The 22896-nt window shown below is 38.3% G+C and overlaps 1 protein-coding gene across 1 annotated transcript in view; it reads right to left on the bottom strand.

Annotated features, from left to right (window-relative positions):
• Positions 1–22896, bottom strand: part of ZFHX4 (zinc finger homeobox 4) — a 126241-nt gene that overhangs the window by 2284 nt on the left and 101061 nt on the right. Inside the window, exons 4-8 of the mRNA XM_075705799.1 lie at positions 21119–21235; positions 14762–14907; positions 14420–14620; positions 11479–11596; positions 5252–10648 (exon numbers count right to left, since the gene is read on the bottom strand). Coding sequence (XP_075561914.1) covers positions 5252–10648; positions 11479–11596; positions 14420–14620; positions 14762–14907; positions 21119–21235 — 5979 coding nt within the window. The remainder of the gene's footprint in view (positions 1–5251; positions 10649–11478; positions 11597–14419; positions 14621–14761; positions 14908–21118; positions 21236–22896) is intronic.

The raw sequence follows: 22896 nt of genomic DNA, 5'->3' as shown, positions 1-22896 counted from the left end.
GTCAATGCCGTATTTGCTGGGAAATAAGTGTAATAGCACTAAAGTACTTTGACACAGCAATGCTGCTGTTCTCAGTTTACTTGAAGCATGCAGGCATGACATCCTCCACCTCATTAGAGGGAAGCAACCTAAGGATGGACTGGTTCTGTCTGGAGGGTGCATACACACAGGAAGTATGCCTCATAACTTAATGGAAGAAATCTTTTCTCTGTTTCAAGTACCAGATATAGTGCAGTGGCTGGTAACAGTTTATTAAAAAGCAACTTCTGGAAGATGTATAGTTGGTCAGACAATTAAGTGATGGCACAGGGTAGAAAAGGCAACTAACTGTAAGAGGCTGTGCATTACACCCGTTGTTATTTTTTCAGGCAAGTGAGTTTGCTAGAGAAAAGAGCATACAAAGTGTGTGATGCACACAGAACTGTAAAAGTGAAGCAATGTTGAGAACAGCCTACTAGCGCACAGATAAGAGAACAATAAATGCAGGCTCTGTAATGGAGGTTAGATGGGTATTAGCTACTAGGAAGCGCTAATGGAGTGAACAAGAATGACGTTTAAATCATCAATATACAGGTGCTTAGCATTACTTAGGAATAAAGCAATTAGGATTCAAAGGGAATAATTATCAGATTTAACAAAGAGGCCATTTAATGTTTGTCACTGTGTCATTACTCCTGTTTAATGGTAGGGGAACACTAAGGAGTTAAAATGCATTATGAGCATGGATTAGATAGTACAGTGAAACAAGTCACAACAGTTATAATTAAAAAGTGGATAATTGCCACAGTTACTGCACAATAACATCAAAGATGCTATTGCTTGCCCCTACGCTTTCAACAGGAAGTAACAGGCAATTGTGTGTGGAGTATGCTGAAAATATATTAAATGATAAATACTGTAGATGGAAAATGCATGAATGATGCAATTAGTGTGAACTGCTGCCCCAGCTTTGTCATGGTTACATGGGCTTGTCAGCTACTTAGGATTTTTCTGATTTCTTTCTATTCTTAACCTCTTCAACCTTTATACATCATGTTGTCTTCAGTCTACTCACACTGGTGATGCCCAGAGAAGCCAAGATCTAGTCTATTTTCCAGATATTCTTTGGAATTCAGTTGAAATGCACAGAATTCAGTTAAATATCCAGACAGGCTGCAGGAGAATAGTGAAATCCACCTGTTTTATTGGAAGTTAAATGTGGAACTGAGGGTTTCCAAACCTAAAAGAAAACGTGATGAAACTAATGCCCCATTTCCAGACATGAGAGTTGTAGAAAAGAAAATTCACTAATCATGAAAAAACATTCTAATCCTGCTAAGTCTTTTAAGTGACTATCAAAGAGGAGAGACTTCTCTTTCTCTTGGAGGAATCAAAGGGCTGAAAATATAAAAATGAAACTGCTACCAATGGGCCAAAAGCAAACAGAGAACAGAATTTAGTATCCTAATAATAAGGAAAGTAATTGCTGCTGAATCAAATTCCTCTCTTGATAAGATTTAAAAAACCACTAAGTACATATTACCCAGTGATGTGTGCATTCTTGGAAAAAGCTGCTGTGAATCTTGAAGGCAGCCCAGGCTTAAGTGATGTGCAAAGAACCTATGGTAATGATGATGACATTAAAAGGTTCATAGAACCAGTATTAATAGCTAGAAGCAAGATGAAGCACTAGTTTTCTGCAAGGGATCATATGCAAAAAGACAAAGCTAAGAAGAAAGGAGAATGTGAATTTTAAGAAAAACTGAAAACAGCAGGTGAACTCTTCTATCTACAGTCACCTAGAAAATAAGAAGGGGCTTGAAGAACAAAGATGAACTGGAACTAAAATTCTGTATGAATTAGAATTCCACCAAATAACTCCATATTAGGAATTATGCTGAGCAAACATAGCAGTAATTTTGAGACCTTGCTCAGCATTTGATGCCCACAAGACAGTATAATTACATTATCTAGAGAAACGTATCCCACAGGTGAGAGGATTCTTCAACATATTATCCTAGAACCACACAATAATTCTGACATTAAAACCCATTTGTTTTAGAACAAAATAACTGAATGTAAAGTTAATGGAGCCTTTCATTCAGAAATGAAGCTATCTTATTTTGACAAATCTAATAATCTTTGCAAATAAAAGTCCAGTTTGAGCACTACAGAAAGAATATAAAAAGAACTGTATTTTTAATATTTCCATCTTGTGTGATTTAGCATTATTTTCAAGTATTCCATTTCAAACCTTTTGTAAAGCAAATATTGCATTTAAAAAAGAATAGCATTTTGCAAAATTTAGCTGGGTTTTGTACTTTTTTGGAAACCCATAAACAATATTGGATGCAAGAACATGAAAGTGAAATCCCTCATAAACTTGTATTAACCAGTAAAGGTAACCAGGCTAATTTTTCTGTCTAGCATGAGTAAAGAGAAACACAAAAAAGAATTTTAAATATGATGTTTACTATTATAGTATCTATTATTAATATATTATAATATAATATCTATTATTATTATATGAACTATTATAGAGTTTCATCAGTTCCCTGTCTTAGCAAACAGCCAACATGTTCTTTAAAAGTGAGGAGCTTACTAATGTCAACATTGTTCTTTAAACAAACATGTAGGAGAGAATGGATGGGCTTCGCCACAGGAAATACAGATACCAAACCTGTAAACATCATGTAAACAGGTAAATATTTGAATATAAGGGGTCCAGTGAGACTTCTCCTGAAGTTCATTTTCAGGATTGGGCCCAAAAGAGAAGAAATTACACACTTGCAGTGGAATTCACAAGAAGTAGACTTGAAGTATAGGATAGTGAGTCATCAGGGAGTTAGCTTCAGAAAATCCTTCACGCAAGGAATGATGCAGAGCAATTGTCCTGCTGGCTGAGAATATATGTGCTGCTAGAACCGTAGCCAAAGAAAAGCTTGCTTGGAAGCCTGCTTCCAAAAAGATACTTCTTAAACAATTCCTAGCATCAAATATGAATGTGAACTATCAGCCAAAGCAGGGTAAAGAAGAAAATAGAAATGGGTTAATTAGGTGCAGAAAATACTAGTGTTGAGCACGTACCGGAGAATATCTGAGTATATTACAGTTTTCTATGATGAATGATTGAAATAATCTATTTTTTTTCCATTCACTATGACTGCTCCATTATGTATCATTAGGGAATGGAGATTTATGCATGCAAGTATCTGCTAGGCAACAAAAGGGGGATGTAGGGGCTATTTAGCATATGGCAGAAGAAAAAGTTAACAACAAGATTCTACTAGCTAGTTTACACAGTGGGCTTTGCCCACAATGGGCTAATTAACCCTAAGAAGATACAAGATGAAAGGGGGTAAAAATCCATCTCAACTGGCAGTGCACTGTGTATGCTATAGTACTAATGATTTAAATTTATCTCAAAGAAGAAATATTCGGTGGAAATTAGAAAATCTGAAAATTGAATTATTATAGACCAGTTGGCCTGTAATAATACCTTTTGTATTATTAACAGGACAATTTACAGACTCTGAGGCTACATTGATACTAGCAAGTTAAACAGTACCAGGGAACATTTCCCAAAAACTGAAGCTAAACCATCTGTAAAGTTAAACAGCATGAATTGTCACTGGCACTATTTTGGCCTGGGCCAACCAGCATTCTCCTAAACAATTCCTGAGAACAGCTGAGGGGCTATCATGGGTCCACAACCATTCCCAAGACTCACTTTGCATGGGCACTTCCTGGTTTTGAGAGTAAAAGAACGTAATATCTTCCCAAGCATATTTAATTTAGTAGTATAGACAAAGCCTAAGTTTTCTGGAGCTCATTTTACCTGAAGGTCAACCTAACCAAAGCTATTTAGCAAAGTTATATGGAGAAACCATATCTATAATTTTAATGAACAACAACCAGCCATTTTTGGACCTGGACACTGTATGCCATTAAGAAGGAAATACAGCAACTTTATATTTCCTTTATATGCACTCTCTGTGCCAATAACTGTTTGACAAAAGCCAGAGGGCACTCAGCCAGAGACTCCATTGTGGAAGGAAAGCCATTCTCATCCAATGAAAAGAAAAACAAGATGCTTTGACCACCACTTAGGGAAACAATATCATGATCATCATCAATCAAAACAGAGCTGGGTAGCAGAGAAGACATTGCTGTAGTCTTAGTATGTCTAGCAACACTGGTGATTAAGCCCCTACCTTGCTTGCCAAAGTGAGTTGCATTCTAAATCAAAGTTTAGAGATCAACAGCAAGTGGAATTACTGGATAAAATGAGGTGAGGGGTCCTAACCAGCTCCCTAACTCTGCTGTGCACATATTTGATGTGAATGTGCAAAGTTAGAAGATGAATGGGAGAGCTTCAATCTGCAAGGCTGCACTCACGATGAACTCTGACTGCAAAATTGGAGCCTAATACAAGAAAATAAATTAGGTTCATTCTCTGAGGACTAAACAAATCATTCTGCAGAAAACTTGATTCTCTAACTTCAGTGCAACTCATTGCAAAAGGAAGTGCTTTCCAATGTGAGCAAAAAACAGAGTCAAACCAGAGTCAAAACAGTCAGTAGAACAGTTACGTGTTCAGTTAAAAGTGCAAGCCCAAACGAAGTGGTACATGTTTGCAATGACTTTACAAACTAGGGGCAGCAGATATTCAGCAGCTCCTGGAACTTGGATCACAATGAAACTGCCATTACAAATCACCTTCAACAAAAACCTTATCTTAGTAGGCAATTATTCAGAAATATAATAGAGGGCATTTTATTTTAAATATTTATTCTGAATTAAACAGCAGGTTGGACTGGTCTAAGGGGTGGACCAAATCCCTGATGAACCAGTAATGTGGGAATTACTATTTTGTGCTTCACCAGAAATTACTTTAAATATTTGCATACAAAAAATTTACACGCAAAATTCTAACCCAAGTTTTGCCTAAAGGTGTATCATTCAAAACAGAAAAAAAAGTATAACAATGCTATTGTGATATTGCTTTTGTTACAGAAGCCTAATATGGAATAAAAACATTTCTGTCAATTAGATTTCAATTCAAATTATTTTTTTCTTTTTTGTGAAATCCAGGCTACAGCAACAATTGAGAACGGCACTGAGTACACCTCATAGCAGTACATTTTAGCTACTCACACCAGTCTCACAAGCATGATATGAATGCATAATATGCTGTGGTTTAGAAGGGGATGGTGAGTATGCAGGATGATCAAAATAATAAAATGAGAAAATCATCCCCTTGTAGACTTACTGTTTGAACTTTGTGGAAATCCAGGTAAGGAGGATGGACCATTCATTCCAGGCAGAAGAACAGGAGGAAGGCCAGGGAGTCCTGGATAAGCTGCTGGCAAACTGATACCATGAAGAGAACTGCTGTCCATCATGCCTGGCTGCTGTACTGTTAGTCCTAGCACATCAGTAGCTTTCTTTATGCGATCCAATTCTTGCTGTGCCATCAGCTGTCTAACTGTTGTAGGAGCTAAATAATCTTTCTCCCGATCTAGCTGACTTCCCACAGTTTCTCTCACTTTTGTAATATGTTGTTTGGAAAATATATGATCTCTTATAGACAAACGTGCAGAATATTTCACGCCACATAGAGAACATTCTGGCTTTGTCCCATCAGGTCCAGTCTGATTGATCATGAATGGCTTCCCTATGTTAATCTTGAATTTCTTTTCTTTAGCCCGGGCATTCTGAAACCAGACCTGGACCACACGCTTGGGCAGGCCAATCTCATTCCCTAGCATTTCGCATTCCTGCATTGTTGGAGTCCGGTAGTCACTAAAGCAAGCCTTGAGAACTTTAAGCTGAAGGTTACTCATTTGTGTTCGGAAACGTTTGTGGCCTGGCCGATCACTGTTTTTGGATTTAAAGGGATTGCTAGCTCCAAATGGGTTAGGTGAACTTGGATCAGCTATGCTTGAAGTTTCACTGCGGTCGGCGTTATCATCAGGGTCATCAGTAATGTAGTAACTTTGGTCATGATCACCATCTTTTTCACTGAAATGTATCGAGGGGCTTGTTAGGGAAAAGAGAAATTTATCATCAGTATTCTCATTTGTAGGTGTAGTTGCAGCTTTGGGTAGTGTGTCATTCACAAGTGGTTTTGGTTCTTTGGGAGGTGAGGCAGGTTTTGCTTCCCCTGAACTGCCAGTCGTGCTTTCCATTTCATTGTTCCCCTCATCCCCTGTTGTGGCATCACTAATTGCTGTATTAATTGATGAAGTCTCATCAAAGTCAGTCTTGTTTTGATCGTACCCAGAGTCAGCAGGAGGGGCATTCAAATTTTCTATATCCTCACTAGACTCTGCTTTAAAAGAAGAAGGACTTAAGAGGTTCTTCGGTGACATTTCTGCAGTTTTGCTAACAGGGGTTGATACAGTGGAGGCTAATTCATTTTCACTTGATAATTCAGTTTTTGCCAATGACAGTGATGGGTAATCAAAAAATATGTACTTTTGTGGACTTTCTCCTCCATCTTCATTTGATATCAAAGGACTTGGAGGCAAACTGTAACCTGCCTGTTTCCCTTCATTCCAATGTCGAGAGCGAATGTGACTTTCTAAAGCTGATTTCGCTTTAAACAGAGCTCGACAAAAAGGACACCTTTTATGGGACTGGGCTGGACCAACTGCACGGAATTGTCCCTTTCTTTCTCGGGCTCTTGTGTTCTGAAACCAGACTTGTACAACTCTCTTTTTCAGTCCCACTTCACGTGCAATGTGGTCTAGCATCTTTCTGGTGGGGTTGGAATCTAGTAGATACTTTTCATAGAGTATTTCCAGCTGCTCTGGAGTAATTGTAGTTCTTAAACGCTTATCACGATGTTGATCTTCTCCACTGTTTCCTCCTTCTTTCTCACTACAGTTATTGTCTTCTTTATCATCTAGCTTTCTTTTCAGGGAACCTGAAACTGTAGCAGGGTGTGCTGTATGTGATGAGCCAGTTTGTGGTGGCATCTGAGCAAGAGAACTATTAAGTAACTGTCCAGTCATCAGAGGATTATTGGGGTCAAATATCATATAGGGCATATCCATTGGTCTTTCTAAAAACTGTGAGTGAAGAAATTGGTTTTGGGCTGCTAGGAAATGCATGTGCTGGTGCTCTTGCCAAAGTTCTAGAGTTGGAAAGGCAACTGTACACTGATCGCATTGATACTGTAATAACTGAGGAGGTAGACTGTTCTGTAGAGAAGTCATTGAAATTGGTAAAGGACTGGAAGGAACAGGTGTGGTTTGTGATGCAGAAGGAGGTCTCCCTACTATCTGTGATTGTTTTTGTTGCTGTGGTTGAGAAGCTGGGGGCTGAGGGTCAGAAGATGTTACTGGAGTAGACTGTACTGGTTTGGTGCTTTGGGAAGTTGTATCTGTTTGCTTGGAGATGGTTTCATTTTGTTTTGTTTTTTCTGTGGACTCTGGTTTAGGAGAAGCCTTCTCAGGTTCTGGTTTGGGTGATGGAATCAAAGGAGTACTAGAACCAGAGCCAGAGCTTGCTGCTGTGACTGCCAAACTTTTAGATGAGTCATTTTGGCCAGAAACCGTGCAGTTCTTATACACTGTTTGATCGGAGGCATCCATAGAATCTTCAGTTTGGCTTTCATCTTGAGCATCATCATCTTCGTCTTTATAACACTGCTTTTTCTGGTGTGTAATCAAATCAAATATCCTGGGAAAAACAACACTGCACTTTTTGCACTGATATTGCATGTTACTAGTTCGAATGTAACGCTCATTCGTCAGTTCCCTTTTCTCATTGTCTTTAGTCTCAGCTTGATTTTCATAACTTTTGCGAGCTTTTTGTCGTGCATTTTGAAACCATACGACAATAACTCGAGTGGGTAGGTTAAGTACAGTTGAAAGTTGTTCAATTTCATCATCCTTTGGATAAGCATTTGTGTCAAAGAAGTCTTGGAGGACACGAAGCTGGTAGTCAGTAAACCGAGTCCTAGATGATCTCTTGCTGAAAGATGCATCAGATTTGTAAGGTTCTACAGCTGAAGGTTGAGGATCGATTCTGATATCTTCCAATACTGTTATGGGAGGGTTGCTGAAGTTATATGGTGAATCTTTATTTCTCTGTCGTTCTTTAAACAGTGTATTACGAAACCAGTGCTTGATAACTTTCTGTGAAAGACCAGATTTCTCAGCCATTTCCTGGATCTGCTCTTCACTTGGAGAATTGTTAATATCAAAATAAGCCCGCAAGATTTTTAACTGGTCATCCGTGATTCTTGTACGTGGACGCTTGAACTGAGAGTGCCGCAGAAAATTGGGATCTAATCCCAGCTGCTGCTGACAAAGCTGGGTAAGATCTGCAGATAAAGTATCCATTGGTGGCAACTGGAGGGCAAGCTGAGGAGGCAATGCAGGGTGCTGCACTGGCTGCATCATAATTGGAGGGAAAAGCGGGAGATCAAGAGAAACAGGAAGCTGGACTTGAGGTGGGGCTGACGGTGGTGGTGGTGGAGGAGGAGGTGGTGGTGGTGGAGGAGGTGGCGGTGGTGGTGTGGGTGGTGGAGCTTGCAAAGGAGTGGGAGTTGTGTTTTGAATTTTTCCAGCCCCTGTTGAAGAAGGCTGAGAAGGAGTTGGAGGAGGAGGAGGTGGTGGTGGTGGAGGAGGCGGTGGTGGAGGTGGTGGTGTTTCTGGAGAAGATGGAGAAATTGGATAAAGCTTGTCATATGCCTCCCTGTACTGTCGGGCAAACTTTTCTAATGCTCCATATGGAAAAAACTGCCCATGCACATGTTCTTGATGACTCTTCAGAATAAGAATGTTGGAAAAGAGCTTACTGCAGGTTCCACATTCCAATTTGTCTGTGTTTTCACCTTCACCAGTCTTGCTTTTTTTCTGCACTTTTTGTCTGTTCTCATTGTATTGGATAACTAACTCAAACCCAAAGTTCTCCAACAAAGCCTTGGCTGCATTCCCCCTTGCTCCAGAAGCTATTCTGGGTGGTGGGATGGCTGGTTCTGAGGATTTTGGCTTCTTCATATCTTTGTTTTCTTTTAGTCCTTCATTCTCATTAGTAAATTCTTGCTTTGGCTTCTCTTGTTTCTCAGAAATTTCTTCTGACTCCTTATATGATGGCATATCCTTTATCAGCTGGCAGTCTGTACTTACTAAGGTATTTTGCTCTGTTTTCATCAGCTTGCTACTTTGCTGCTGCTGTTTTTGGGACTGAAGTTGGGGTTGGGTGGATTGATACTGTTGTGCTTGCTGCTGCAGTATCTGTAACTGGGTTTGGCCAACATGGTGCTGAGTTTGTATCTGCTGCTTCAAATCTTCTAGCAGTGATCCTGTCATACCAGCCATTCCAGGCATACCAAATGTGGCAGAACCAGGCAAACCCAGATCTGGGCTTAAGCTAAATTCTGTCCCAGGTATATAGAATGGGAAAAGAAACTGAGGCTGTTGAAACTGCAGCAGTGCTTCTGGTGTCATTGGAAAGTGAGGCAAAAAAGCTGGGTTTAGAAACTGGGGTTGAAAGAATGCAGCTTGCTGTTGCAGTTCATGCTGTAGTTGCATTTGAAGTTGTGCTGGTGACTGGGGTGGGTGATGTGTAGGCTGAGCAGAAATTAATTCAGAAGCTTGCTTTTTATTTAATTCTTTGGCATCTAAATGTGTTTCTTTGCTGTTAACTGCTGGTAAGCTCATAGATTCTAGCATTCCTTGGCTGGGGCTATTAACATTCCCTGCTACACTATTTCCGCTGCTTATATTACCACTTGGTTCTAATTTTGCAGCCCTTGCCTTTGTCTGATGAAGCACAGATCTCATATGGATTTCCAATGTAGAACTTTGGCTATATGCAACATTACAAATGCTGCATTTGTAGGGTTTGTTGTCAGTGCTGCTGTTGGTTTCTTGAGGGACAGGACTTGATGCTTCCTGCAAAACTTTTTTGAGTTTATGTAGATGGGACACTGAGTTATAGTGGACCAAGAGAATGTTCTTTTGGGTGAAAGACTCTTTACACACTGTACACTTATATGGGCGAGATGGATCTAGAAATTTTTCCATAGTAAAATTTGGCCCTTTTCTAAACGGTAAGGTCCGCTTTGGTTCTGAGCCCATATCATCTGGAATAGAGCTACTATCACTGCCTACAGGACTTGCTTTACCTTCCTGGTCCATCTCATAGTCTCTTTCTATTTCTTGTTCTAGTGCATGATCATCTTGTGCCATACTTTCACTTTCTGCCCAGAGTTCACCATTGACAGGTAAAGAAGCACACAGCTGCTGAAGTTCAGCTTCATTGAGTTCAGGATGGCCTGCTTCCAAGTGTTTTTTTAAAGCCTGGAATGTACGGAAGCTACGTTGGCAAAGGCTACACATGGTAGCTGCCCGAATAGCATGATACTGGGAATGTATCTGAAGCTTCTGCATAGTCTTAAAAGCCAAGCTACAATGGTTACAACGGTACTTATAGACATGGCGGTCAGAAACAGAGAGCTGTTGCTTCTTCTGCTGTTCATTTAGCTGATCTGTCATTGAGTCAGTGGTCTTTATATCTTTACTGCTGCTCTTATTCCAATCTGGCGTTTCAGTAGATTCCTTGGGTGGCTTCTGTTCCTCGGTCTTAATTTCCATTCCAGTTTTTGATTCATCGATCCCAGGGGTACTTTTCTCATCCACAGTACTTTCTCCTAGTTAAAGAAAGTTAAGTGTCTTTTACACAAGTAGAAGAGAATAGCACATAGTATTAATGGGTGTTTTTCATCAGAAATCAAGAGAGCTACCTGGTATGCCATATGTTGGCCTAGCAAATATAACGACCCATCCTTGCCCCAGAGAATAAAGCAGACAGAACTAACATGAGGTTAAAAAAAAGTAGTAAAATCCAGACATGATGACTGGAATGGCAGTGGCAGTTGGCCTGGGAGTGGCACAGGGCTTCTCTTTGTCATAAGGTAGGAGTTTATTGGTACAATGGGAGCACCAAACACAAAAAAGAAACAAACCAGTAGGAAAGAGGGAGGGATTAGAAATGGGGTCAATAGGTAGGACAGGTGATTAGAAAGGAGGAGGAAAGGGATCTGAGGAGAGAGGAAGGAGCATGCTCTGAGAGGTAGTAATGCAGCTTCTCAGCACAGAATACTTAAGTTTCCAGGATAAGAAATCTGTTACTGGAAAGGCAGGCAGGATCATTTGCCTAACGTTCCCCATCAATGTTGGTGAAAGTGCCCCTGTCTTTTAGGACCGGGTCTTATTTGCTGGTTAAACAGGGAGGATCTTACCTTCAAAGTTGTTGGGCCACTACCACAAGCAACGTACACATGGCATACACGTGCATCCTAGTAGCTCTGCATGGGTACAGTCAGCCAAATTCAAGCCCCTTGTTATTTTTCTCTTTTTATCTTTTTGGCTATATGCAAGCCAAAAAAGCATTCACTTTACTGAGGAAGAAACAGGTGTTTTCTAAATTTCTAAATTGCCCATACCTAGCTTTTACATGTCTGGGCTTTTTCTTGCATACCTGGATATTTCCCAGATCCCTCAGCTGTAACGGTTGCAGGTGTGTCACGTTCAGATTTTTCTGAAGCAGCTGCTGGCAACAGCATACTATTGGGCATCATGACATCTGGTACAGGAACCTTTGAAAACCAAGAACACAGTCTTATTACAGGAAAAATTATACTGTTTAATACTATACAACAGTATGAAATTATAGTTCAAAAGATATCTGGATCAAAGCCTGCCAGTACTAAACCAAGATCTTGATTCAGTCCTTGATAACAGTTTCTGACAGACCACAAATCCAGAGCATTGGGTGCAGAATCAACTCAAAATAATCCACAATAAGGTGATGCTATAGAACTACATACACTCAATATTTCATTGGTTTCAGTGTCATCACAAAGAAGGTTTTGCTGGCTATGTCAGGTTGATTGGATTTATCAGGGGAATTCTTCTCGGACATCCTCCAAAGACAGAGATCATGTTGAGATATGGTCACTAGTCAGTTCCTGACTAAGGGCATTCCCACTTTGCTTCACCTGTATTGTTTTGCAAACAAATGTTGGACCTTTCATGATCTTTGAAAGAAAATTGTAAGTTTATTTCTATACAGAAATAGCAACTTACTTCCATTTAAAATAAAATTTTTCTGTTTCTTGTCTTCAATTGCTTATGTACCTTCTTCAGACTACTTTACCTGTTGTGTTATGCTTTCAAATTATAGACAGAAATCTTTGAAGGGTACACTATTATAGGTGTCTGGTAGTACTCAGTTTAGTTAAGTTGACCGGAATATTTGCTCAACACTTCATGTTTTCCTTTTGCTTAGCTCTTTAAAACATACTCATATCTGAAAAAAAGGATAGTCTAGGGGTTCAGGCTGAGACTTAGCAGGACTGGGTTGAAACTCCTGCACTGCCAGATTCTGTCTAAATGACCTTGGATAAATCAGTTCAGACTGTGCTGCAGCTCCTCATCTGTAACATAAGGACAGTACTTCCTTACTTCATACAGAGGTAACAAGAATACCCATAGAGATTTCTGAGTGGTAAATTACTATAATAATGGAAGCTACATACATTACTGGGTATGAGTAGAAATACCCTGTGTTCCTTTTTAACAGTTTAAGAAATTATTTTAAACCTTTATTAGGATACATAAGAATTATACATATATATATGTATGCATGTATTTATACCTATTGGAAAAAATATTCTAGACATGTTTCAAAAAGCCCTGGGCTTAGCATATTTGTAATTTAAACATGGCATTAATAGCATCATCTCAGAGGACTAGTGACTTACATTTTGTTCGGGAGGGAAGGACTTTTAAAAATTATGTAGATAACCGTAAATGTCCCAGAGAAGAAAAATTTGCTATAAATGGTATTTGTTCTGTCATCAGAGAGTTCAGATATGGACAGAGAATATTAGTGTTAGCAACTAGGAAAATTTACATTATGCAGATTATGTCTTGCAATCTCTTTTTCTGCCAACAATTTTTTTTTGTTTGTTTTTTCCTCTCAGAAACAGTGAAACAACTCCCCAATACTTGGAGAGGAGAGAAGAGATTTCAAAGTTGCCCTATTATCAGCATAGACGGAGTCATGGAGAACTTGGGAAGAGAGCTACTAATCCTCAGTGGGGGCCGAGGGGGGGGTCCACATTTTTCCAGTTTCCTAAAAGGGTCTGGGAAAGTTAAATTTCTATGGCATTTTCCTTCTGGTGGGCCAAAATTACACGGTCTGGCAGAGCTATAGTTAGTAGAAAACCAAGGGAAATAAAAGAAGAAAGAAAACTTTAAACCGCTTTTGTGGATCCCCAATTCTGTATTTCCTCATCAGCAGTAGGCACAAGGAACCTTAAACCTTCAGTCAAGAGCTCTTTCAATTTTTTCTTACTTTTTTGCCACTTTACTTGGGAATGACGTGGAAGGCCTACAACCACAGCAGTATAAATGAAGGAGGAGTCTATGAATACAGAAATAAATCCTTAAGGAGGTGGATCCTTGAGATTTCCAAGCACATTTCCTTCTACAAAGGCAGGACAACTGGAATTAGGGTGTCTTAGGAGGTCTGTTTTCTAAGTGAATCTATGATGTAGTAATAAATACTTTCTAGACATGATTGTGTCTTTACTGACACTGTTTTGAATGGTGCTGAGTCATTATTTTTCACAGAAGTGTATTATTTTGACATGGTTTGTGCCGTTCTGCAGTGAAGAACAGGATTTTCCTGGTGAGGTTGGAATGGGATTCACCCTCCAAATAGAGTTTGCTGGTTATATCATTTACCCCAACCATGAAGAAGCCAGTTCGCGTCCTTGCCTGACCAAGGGTAGGTACTTGAAATCAGATATTCCGTATCGTAAAGAACTGACCTAACTGGATCACTGCCTATTCTTGGACTTGCCTTTCTGTTTCGTACTCACATTTTATTCACAACAAAACTAAAGGGTCTTTTATGCAGAGGCAGAAAGTAAGAAACAGGATATCCTGTACAATAAGATAACAATTTTCTCCAGTTAGCACCACTATTGATATTTTACAGTGAATTTCATGTAATATCAGGCAAGTACAGCCCAGCTATACACAGGAATTCTTCTGTGTTTGGGAACTACATTCTACAGGGAACACCTGTTATTTTACAAACAGGAGTCACAATACCTCTGAGACCTGGATATTACTAGACCCAATTTACAGGTGTGTATTTAGAGACATCGACAGGCTTGATTTTTCCAAGGTTAATGTCAGTGAGGAACTGCAGGTTTTCAGCATCTTTGAAATCCACCCTCAGTCATTTTCCCAAGAGACATCAGTCACTGGATGAGCTGGCAACAGAACCTGAGAGTCCTGACCCACTCCCCTCCTCGGGCTACCCAAATACTATATCACAACAAATGCATTGCCCAGAGGCCCAAGTACGTTTCTGTAGCATGTGTGTCAGTATTTGGAACACTTACTGTCATGAGCAGTTTCTCCACACAGTCAGGGGACACACTGTGCAAATGGGTCAAATGAAGCTGGAGATGCATTTTGTTGCTGAGGACATCCTGGCAGAGGGGGCAGCAGATAACAGGTTGCATTGAATGCTGTGACAGGACATGCATCTGGATACGATTTGGGTCCCTACTATTGTAGTTACAGTAAGGACACTGATAGAACTGAAAAAAATCAAATTAAGATGCAGGCTATTAGTCAGTGTGCTTTTTATAACTTGCTGATATTGCTATTTTAACAGCATATCATCTCTGTTTCATTCTTGAGTTATTTGAAAGAGTTCTGGAATGCAATTAAATTGTTACATTTTCCTTTACCTGCTCATGACAAAATTTATTGTCCTCTGGAGGCTTTGATTTTTTAGCTGCACCATCCTCTTCTTTTGCCAGAAGAAGCTGTTGTGTCCCTACCACAGTGTTCACTTTTGGTTCCTTCTCTGGTGTGACTACTCCTGTTCCAAAAACATAATTTTTAAGAACATATTTTAAACTTTAAAATATCCTGGTTTACAAAGAGGCTGTGATTCTAAAGGTCTGTATTGTCTTTGAGGGTCTTTTATTTTTTTTTAACTTCTGAAAAAAAAATATAGTTGAATAAAACAACTCTGTTAAGCCCAAAGGTGAAAATACAATTTTATCTGTGATGGAGACTCTATAAATACATTTAAAAATGGACTCTTCTCTACTGTTTAGATAAGCTTAGGTTGCTTTTAAAGATTAATCAGTAACGTGCTTTCTTTAGCAGCTCAGTATGAATTTGTGTATTACATTAAAACAAATCAGCTTTTGCTTAAAAATCCTGTTTTCCAAAATAATTCATTTGCTGTTGTTTAATTACCCTCTCTCTTTTCTAAACTGTCTGAGCAATATGATTCTATGATTATTGTGCTGTTTTGATAACTCCTGCCTGGTTACAATTCTGAAGCTAAATATAGTGAGGCTTTAAAAGAAATACTGTAGAGAATAGGATTTCAGAGCTAACTTTAATATTAATTATATACAAAGATCAGTCATTTGGGATTGCCTCAGATGTTTACACTGTGAATTTTTATAGTCTGGCATTTGTGATCAAAACCAGAATATAATTGTTTTCTATAGATAGTTCTACTATTAAGTATTAAATACTATATTTAATATTATGCCTGAACTAGCTGTGTAATGCGGCCCAGTCTTGCACACATCAAAGGAAAGAGTGCAATTCTAATTTCCCAGTCCATCAGAAAATTCTTTCCAGCGTCAATTTGCCAGATAATCTCTTCTGCTAGGCTGGATATTACAAGAGCATTGGGTAGGCATGTCACATACATCTCACGACAAACACAAAACCTCATTTACCAACCATTCCAATCTCATCATAGTGCGGCATCATCTGACCTTTTTTCTGCTGTTTATTATGAGTATTTCTAATTTTAACTTTCAATTTTCACCATCTTCCAGTCAATTTGCAACTAAATTATTTCCAGGGTGAGGACACTATCACTGGACACTGGGTGCAAATACATCTTGAAATGCAATGAAGCTAAACCATTGATTGCTATCAGACCCAACGTAAATATATAGTCCAGGGGTAATCTGATTGTATGCTGTGCATGAAGATTTATCTTGATTTTTTTCAATCCACATAAGGTTCATATAAATGAACAAATTGCACCTCATTGCACAATAACCTAGGATTAATTTAAAAATAAGGTCATGGATGTTTTGGCAACAAAGTAAACATGAACAAAGAAAATGCTTGTATTTTTCTGTACACAAAACCAAGGACTTTTTATTATAATTTTCATATAGACGTTGTGCAATATTTGATATTAAAAGAGCAACATCAAGGAGAAGTAAAATAAGGGAACAGTTTTCAAGGTAAATACCAAATCCTCATGGTACAATCATAAACAATTGAAAACTGAACAGGGACATTTTCTGAAGGGCACTTCTTTAAAAATACATAAATGTAATTTATGACATACATTAATGGTGATTTCCCCACACATTGTTTTTCATTCCTAAGTTGCTAATTATTTCTTTTGGTGTAATTTAGACGAGTAACTTTTGCATGTTCTTGTTAAAATTAAAGTTTGTTCCTACTTTTAATGACCAATTTGTCAACATCGGTTTAATATCTGAACGAGCTACTTTCTGGAGCCCCACTGAATTTTTACACTCTCAGGAACTGGTACTGGAGGCCTTATTTAGATTGCTTAGTCAGTGTTGTGTCGACAACCTGAAGGACTAACGATGCTTAAAGGCAAAATCTACATGATGCAATCACATAAGGAACCATTTTGTCACTCACTTTGGTTTATGATAATAGAGTACTCACTGGCCTACCTGTATTTACTTGGCAATACACCATTATTATTTAAATGTCTTTACTGTGAGAATTATGGGAAGTAAAAAAGTGACATATTATATTAGTAGAGAAAGGTTGCTTCTCAGGTTTTAGAAGGATAGGTTCAAATTATTAACCTCTCTTCATTTCCAACTGTCAAAAATGTCTAACAGTTGACTACTGTTTCTTACCTTTATCATATGTCACTTTTTAAATGTCCCTTTTTAAAGACAAATCGGACAGAATCTCAGCTGGTGTAAATGGACACTGCTATACAGGAAGCTGAATTTAAAAGAAAAAAAAACCCAATTCAGCCTTATCTTCCCCTCATCATGCTAGAGTGTTCTCAACAGGTTGTTACAGAAATTAAGATCCAAATTCTGCTCCAAAATCCACTTGTGAGAATACATTTAACTGTGTTTTGGCAGTGGTATTTAACTGCTAGTGAAATTTAGCTTAGAGTGCAGTCTGTGTGTGCCTGGGCACACACAAGGTTAATATTACACATCATCCTCCACCACAGGATGGAATAACTTAATTACTTCAAAGTGCCTATAATAATCATGAAACACATAGTTCTTGTTTCTATAAAAACAAGGGGGTTTTTTGGTTAAAGTTTCTTTTGCGGTTAATATAATAAAACTGTAGAGTTATAAAACACTGTGCTGGGGTCAATAAAGGCATAACAAAGCACAGCTTTTTACTACGTTTACTATGATATTTATATAAACTGTTGAAATTTACAGAGGCTTTGTTGTTTTTGTTGTTGTTGTTGCTCTGGATTCATTCAACCTCAAGCACTGTTAATTCTTAAATGACCGAAGTTACATCTGGCCTATAGTAAAGTAACCAAGTCCGTGACTTATGGGTGAGCTTTGCAAAGAAAAAAGGGGGGTTGATTCTTCCCTCTGGTATGGGGATGCCACTCGCCCCTGCATGTGGTGAGGACTGAACCCCCCAAGTCAGAGTATACATGCCAGAACCGAAGGAGATCATCTCCATACGCAAGCAAATGGTCCAGCTATTACAACTCAGTCCCTTGTCTTGCTATATCAACTTTCTGTTTTCTGTGTTGAATTCACTGTTTTAAGGAGCTTCCTGTAGGGAGGCTGAACAAAGTTACGATCTTATAGGAAGGGTATTGAAGTAGGAGGGAGAGAGGAGAGAAAATATTATGGTCCCGAGCATGCCGTGTGGCACTGTTTTCATAGCTGAATGTTCCACTGGCATGCTTTTCTTACTAGGCAGCTGTAGGAAAAGACTAAATCCAGTTGTTATTCATGTTTTAAATATGCACTTTTTATTCCTGAGACACATTATTTGTTGGGTTTTTTTTCCTAATTGTGAAACACAACAGTAATTCACTTTATAATATAAAATAAGCAGCATTATTTTAGATGAATGATGTAATTTCAATACATGTAGCTCAAAAACTAAGTTTAATTATAAATAAGTGCCATGAAATAGACTAGTCAATGATTGCCTGTCAGTTACAGAGTTATTTAACTTGTGTAAGATTGCTAATATAAAAATGACATAATTCACTGCAATTCAGATGCCATCACCTTTGTAACATTTTTGAAACGCCAAAATAAAAATAAAAATGTTTGTGTGACTAACAAGAAGGAGAAAGTTAATAAAATACCTATGCTAATGAAAAAAAAAAATCCTGGAAAAGCCATAATCAAAATACTATTTTCTTATTTATGTATGTATGTATTTGATAAAGATTGCATAATTTAAGACTTCTGACACATCAGATGTTGTTATTCAGCCTCAAAATAGTTCTAAAATTATAATTACTGGTAGAGTATTCTTTCTAATTAGAGTAGAATGAAAGGATAATTTTCATTGCAATAATGAAGGTTAATTTCCATCCTTCCTCATGTTTACTACCTTATTAAAAAGTGCTCCCCTTAGCCATGGCAGAGACATATTACATTTTCAATGCAAATGTATTAATCTGGATAAATTCCATATTAATTCTTGCACTGCATAGAGCTGTAATTTGGATTATAATTAATCTAAAGTGGCACTAGATTTAAATGACAATATAAATGAGGCATTAGTAGGCTTTTCTATTCTGAATGAATATTCAACAAATATAACTTGCATATTGCCAAGTCTCATTTTGAAAGCTCTACTCCTTGAGATAAGGTAAGCAATACAGCACAACAGCTTACACAAACATACTGCTACTAAATACATGTTAATCCTTTCTCGTCTAATAGATTCTATGCTAAAGAGGGGTCACACCACTTTCCTGTCTAACTTGTTAGTATTGTGATTAATTTATTGGTTTTCCTGTGATTTCTTTGGCAAGACTTGCAACAGTCAATTCATGAAAAAGCCCAAATTAACATTCAATTATACATAAGCAGTTATGCAGTCATTAGAAATACTTGTCAGCTGAGTGAAAATTAAGATGATGGCCTGAATGTTACATATGCAGAATTAATTTAGATTAGGAAAATAAAAGTTTCTAAAAGATTTAGGATTTTACAGTACAAACTATTTTCTGCAAAGCACAAAGGCAATCATGTATTTCAGCCCTTGTTTTTATATGAATCTTACTGCAAAGTTATTTGTGTAATTGCTGGCACGGGAATGCAGAACAATTATGCTGGTTTTTTTGTAGTGCACCCAGTAGGCATCTGGATATAGGTTTGTCCTAATTAAACTTGGCCCTTATGAGTGGCTAATCCTGATGGAATTTTGAGAATTCCCCTTCAGTATTTTTTTTCTAGATTCCATCATTTTTTTTTGCTGGAGCTTTAATACCGTATTCTTTCTTGAACAACTATAAATGGACCTGCCTAAGAAAAAGAGAGGGCTGATAAACTCCCTGAAGCAGTTCACAGTGTCCCCTAGGCAGAGTGCATGGTAGGAAATGCAGGCTGCAGGTGGCTGTCACCCCTCTCCTGGTGAGCATCCAGGGTAGCCTCTGATGAGACAGCACAGGAGGACCTATGTTGGCCTGGGAGCATGGCTTTACTGCACTGCGGACAGTTTTTACCAAGTCAGAGAGCCAGCCAAGGGGAATATATACTTTAAACCACAACACAGTTTCTTGCTCAACATCATCCTTGTCGTCATCGGCCTTTCTTCAGTTTCTTGATCTCAAAAAATAAAGCAACTGAAGAGGAAATGAGGTTCTAAACTGTGATGGGTACTGACCTTAGCACATCAACAAACAAACTTAAAGGAAACTTTAACCTTTAAGTCAGCCTTTTGAATTGATTCATCATAGAAAGGGCCATCCATATTTTTTTGGCAATATATCCAAAAATGTTAAATATGTAAAGACCAAATTACTGTATGGGAGAATTTGGGTGTAAAGAAATTCATAGGTAAAATTGTATTTTCTCTACAACTACATGTCTTTATGGAGAATACAACCTCCTTTGTATGCTGCTGTCACTGGCATACAAGGAAAAGATATATGACTACCTGAAACTAATAGGCTTCAACCTGTTTCAGCACTTCTTCTGCTTCAGTGAATCCAACATAATGTAACTAGGTATAGCGTGAGGCAAAAGTAGCCAATGTAATATTCATTGTGACCATAGATTTCCATCTCATACATAAAAAGCATGGATGAAGTCACATATTTGCCAGATTAAACACAGAAAAAGCCTTGGGTATCTACACCAGATGCTGGCCCAGGGTTTGTTTGTGCACAAGTAAATGTCATGACATAGGGGTTTTGTTTTCAAAGACAGTAGCTTTCATTATTGGGCTTTGTCTATTCCAGGAGATCAAAATTACCCAACCCATAATCCGTTTTCAATGATATTTCCTCTTTCTTAGGCTGAATCATCTGTAAACTTTTTCACTGGATTTTGTGTATTTTTTTCAAAATGCCTCAAATAAATGCCCAGGAAGAGGCCAGATTCTTGGGAGTAACTGATCAGAGAACAAGAGCAAAAAATAATAACAACAAAAACCCCCACATTCTTTGGGTTAAAAGGGGGGCAAAACCTGATTGAAGAAAAAATTCAAGTGGTACCTAATCCTATGCTTATGAAAAATTAATATGCCATCAGAGGAATCACAAGTACAGCTAAGATTAATGAAAGGCGCTTAAAAAATTACAAGCACACAAACTGATTTGATTAAAAAATAATCTCACTGGTCGTCCTGTAATATTCTTCAACTTATCCGCATCTATCCTGTCAGATGGTTATGATTAAAAATAGGTCAATGGGAGGCTACTGATAGAAATCACATGCAAAATGCACATGCAATGAATAGTAGTGGGACTGTCCAGACAGTTTAAAATTAAAGAGCATTTCATAAGTTAAAAAAAGGGGGAAGACAAAATTCTAGCATCTTACCAGAGTCTTTACAAGATTTTTTGCCTTCACTATTGTCTCTCTCACTTGAGTCTTTATCATCAGCAACAGCCACTGATGTACTTTTAGCAGACCCTTCTGTATCTTCACCTTGTTCTTCTGTGGATAAGCACAGAAAAGATCTTAGAAAAGAAACTCCGTGACCATTTAACAGCATTTAGAAAATATGTCCTGTAATAAGAACAGCACGAAAAGAGGGTGGCAAAACAGGCAGAAGGAGGGGCGGGGGGAAAAAAAGGAAAAGGGTAAGAACAGCACTTTAAAGAGGTTGGACATTAATTACAAATAATTTGCGATATTTCAAATTCTATCCAGAAATTCTGACTGTGTCTTTATCAGAGTACTCGCTTTCCACCAGTGTGACAGATTTAAAGCCTGTCATTTCATATTCTTTGGCTAGAAACGATTTGTGTTAAAATACATGCACACGCATGCACACACACACCACACGGGCCAGAACAAAAGCCAGCACATGTAAAAATGCGTCTTGGAGCCAAAAAAAAAGAAAAAAAAAAAAGAAAAAGAAAAAAAAGGGGGGGATTCAAATATAAATCCTATTAGTGCAGCAGTATCCCGCTAATTGCAGTAAGTAAGTATTAGGTATTAGGTACTGTATTAAATATAAACCTCTGGCTTTGCGGGAGAAGTCTCAAATTTTGTCTCCAGGGGGAGCCATTCAGGATAAATGATGCAACTTGGTCTATGGCTTCTGAGGAAGGAGCATTACCCACACCTCACTTACGTGTTCACACCAGCTAGATTACATGGAAATCTTCACAGTAACTCAAGCCCATTTAATTATTCGGTAAATCTTAGCTATGCTGCTACTGGTGGATTAATCTGTTTATGCAGTTAGCTTCTATGCTGGGGCTGTGTAGCACTAATCCGTGAAAGGCCCACTGTTCCTTTTCATCCTGTGATCATTTGTCTCTCACTGTGCTGATGTCACATTTTAATGAATTTTTAGCAATCTGAGTAATGCCAGATAACCAGACTTGCAACTCCCCACAGCACAGCATGCTGTTTTCATTGCAGCATACAAAAAAAAAAAAAAAAAAAAATCATATTTCCCAGTTCAGGTAGGAATTATATAAATTAGGAGGTGAAGGTAAAATAGGATTCGAAGCACCAGGCCGCTCAATTTCATAAAATCTTTAATGACCATATAAATTAACCCTGGAAAGGCAAAAGGTCACAGACACACATTTGCATACACTCTTCTATTCACTTTTGATAAGCAGAGCTTTTATGCAGGGAACATGATACAATTAACCCTTCAGGAACCATACAAAATGCAGCTACCGACATTTTAAGTGTCAAGCATTAACTGAAAATTACACACTGCATAAAATTTTCATTGTAAATGCTATAGTGATTGAAAGGGGAAATAGTGGCCCTCTTCGCACCCCATGTTTTATTAATAACATTCTGACAGCCGAATGAAATATCCTCTGTCATATGTAGCAGCTGAGCACAAAAAAATTGCTGCTTAGTGCCTTACTTGCCAGCCATGCACTGAAACTGTACGCCTAGGCAAACAGCCCTCAGATCGATGTGGTGAACCTATCCGATTCTCAACTCTGTGAAACCTTTTGTAAATTGGCAGAGAAAAACGCAGCTGTAATTTTGGAAACGGAACCAAAAAAAAAAAATCTCAACCACAGATCAATGCGCTTTGCATTGACATCGGTATACAATAGGTTAGGACTCAGCATGCGTGTCCACTTTTTGGAACAATACAGGGAGAAAGATGGTCCCCT

This window comes from Pelecanus crispus, chromosome 2, assembly GCF_030463565.1.
Source record: "Pelecanus crispus isolate bPelCri1 chromosome 2, bPelCri1.pri, whole genome shotgun sequence".
In the NCBI taxonomy this organism is placed as follows: domain Eukaryota; kingdom Metazoa; phylum Chordata; class Aves; order Pelecaniformes; family Pelecanidae; genus Pelecanus; species Pelecanus crispus.
This window is presented reverse-complemented; position numbering and strand designations above follow the sequence as displayed.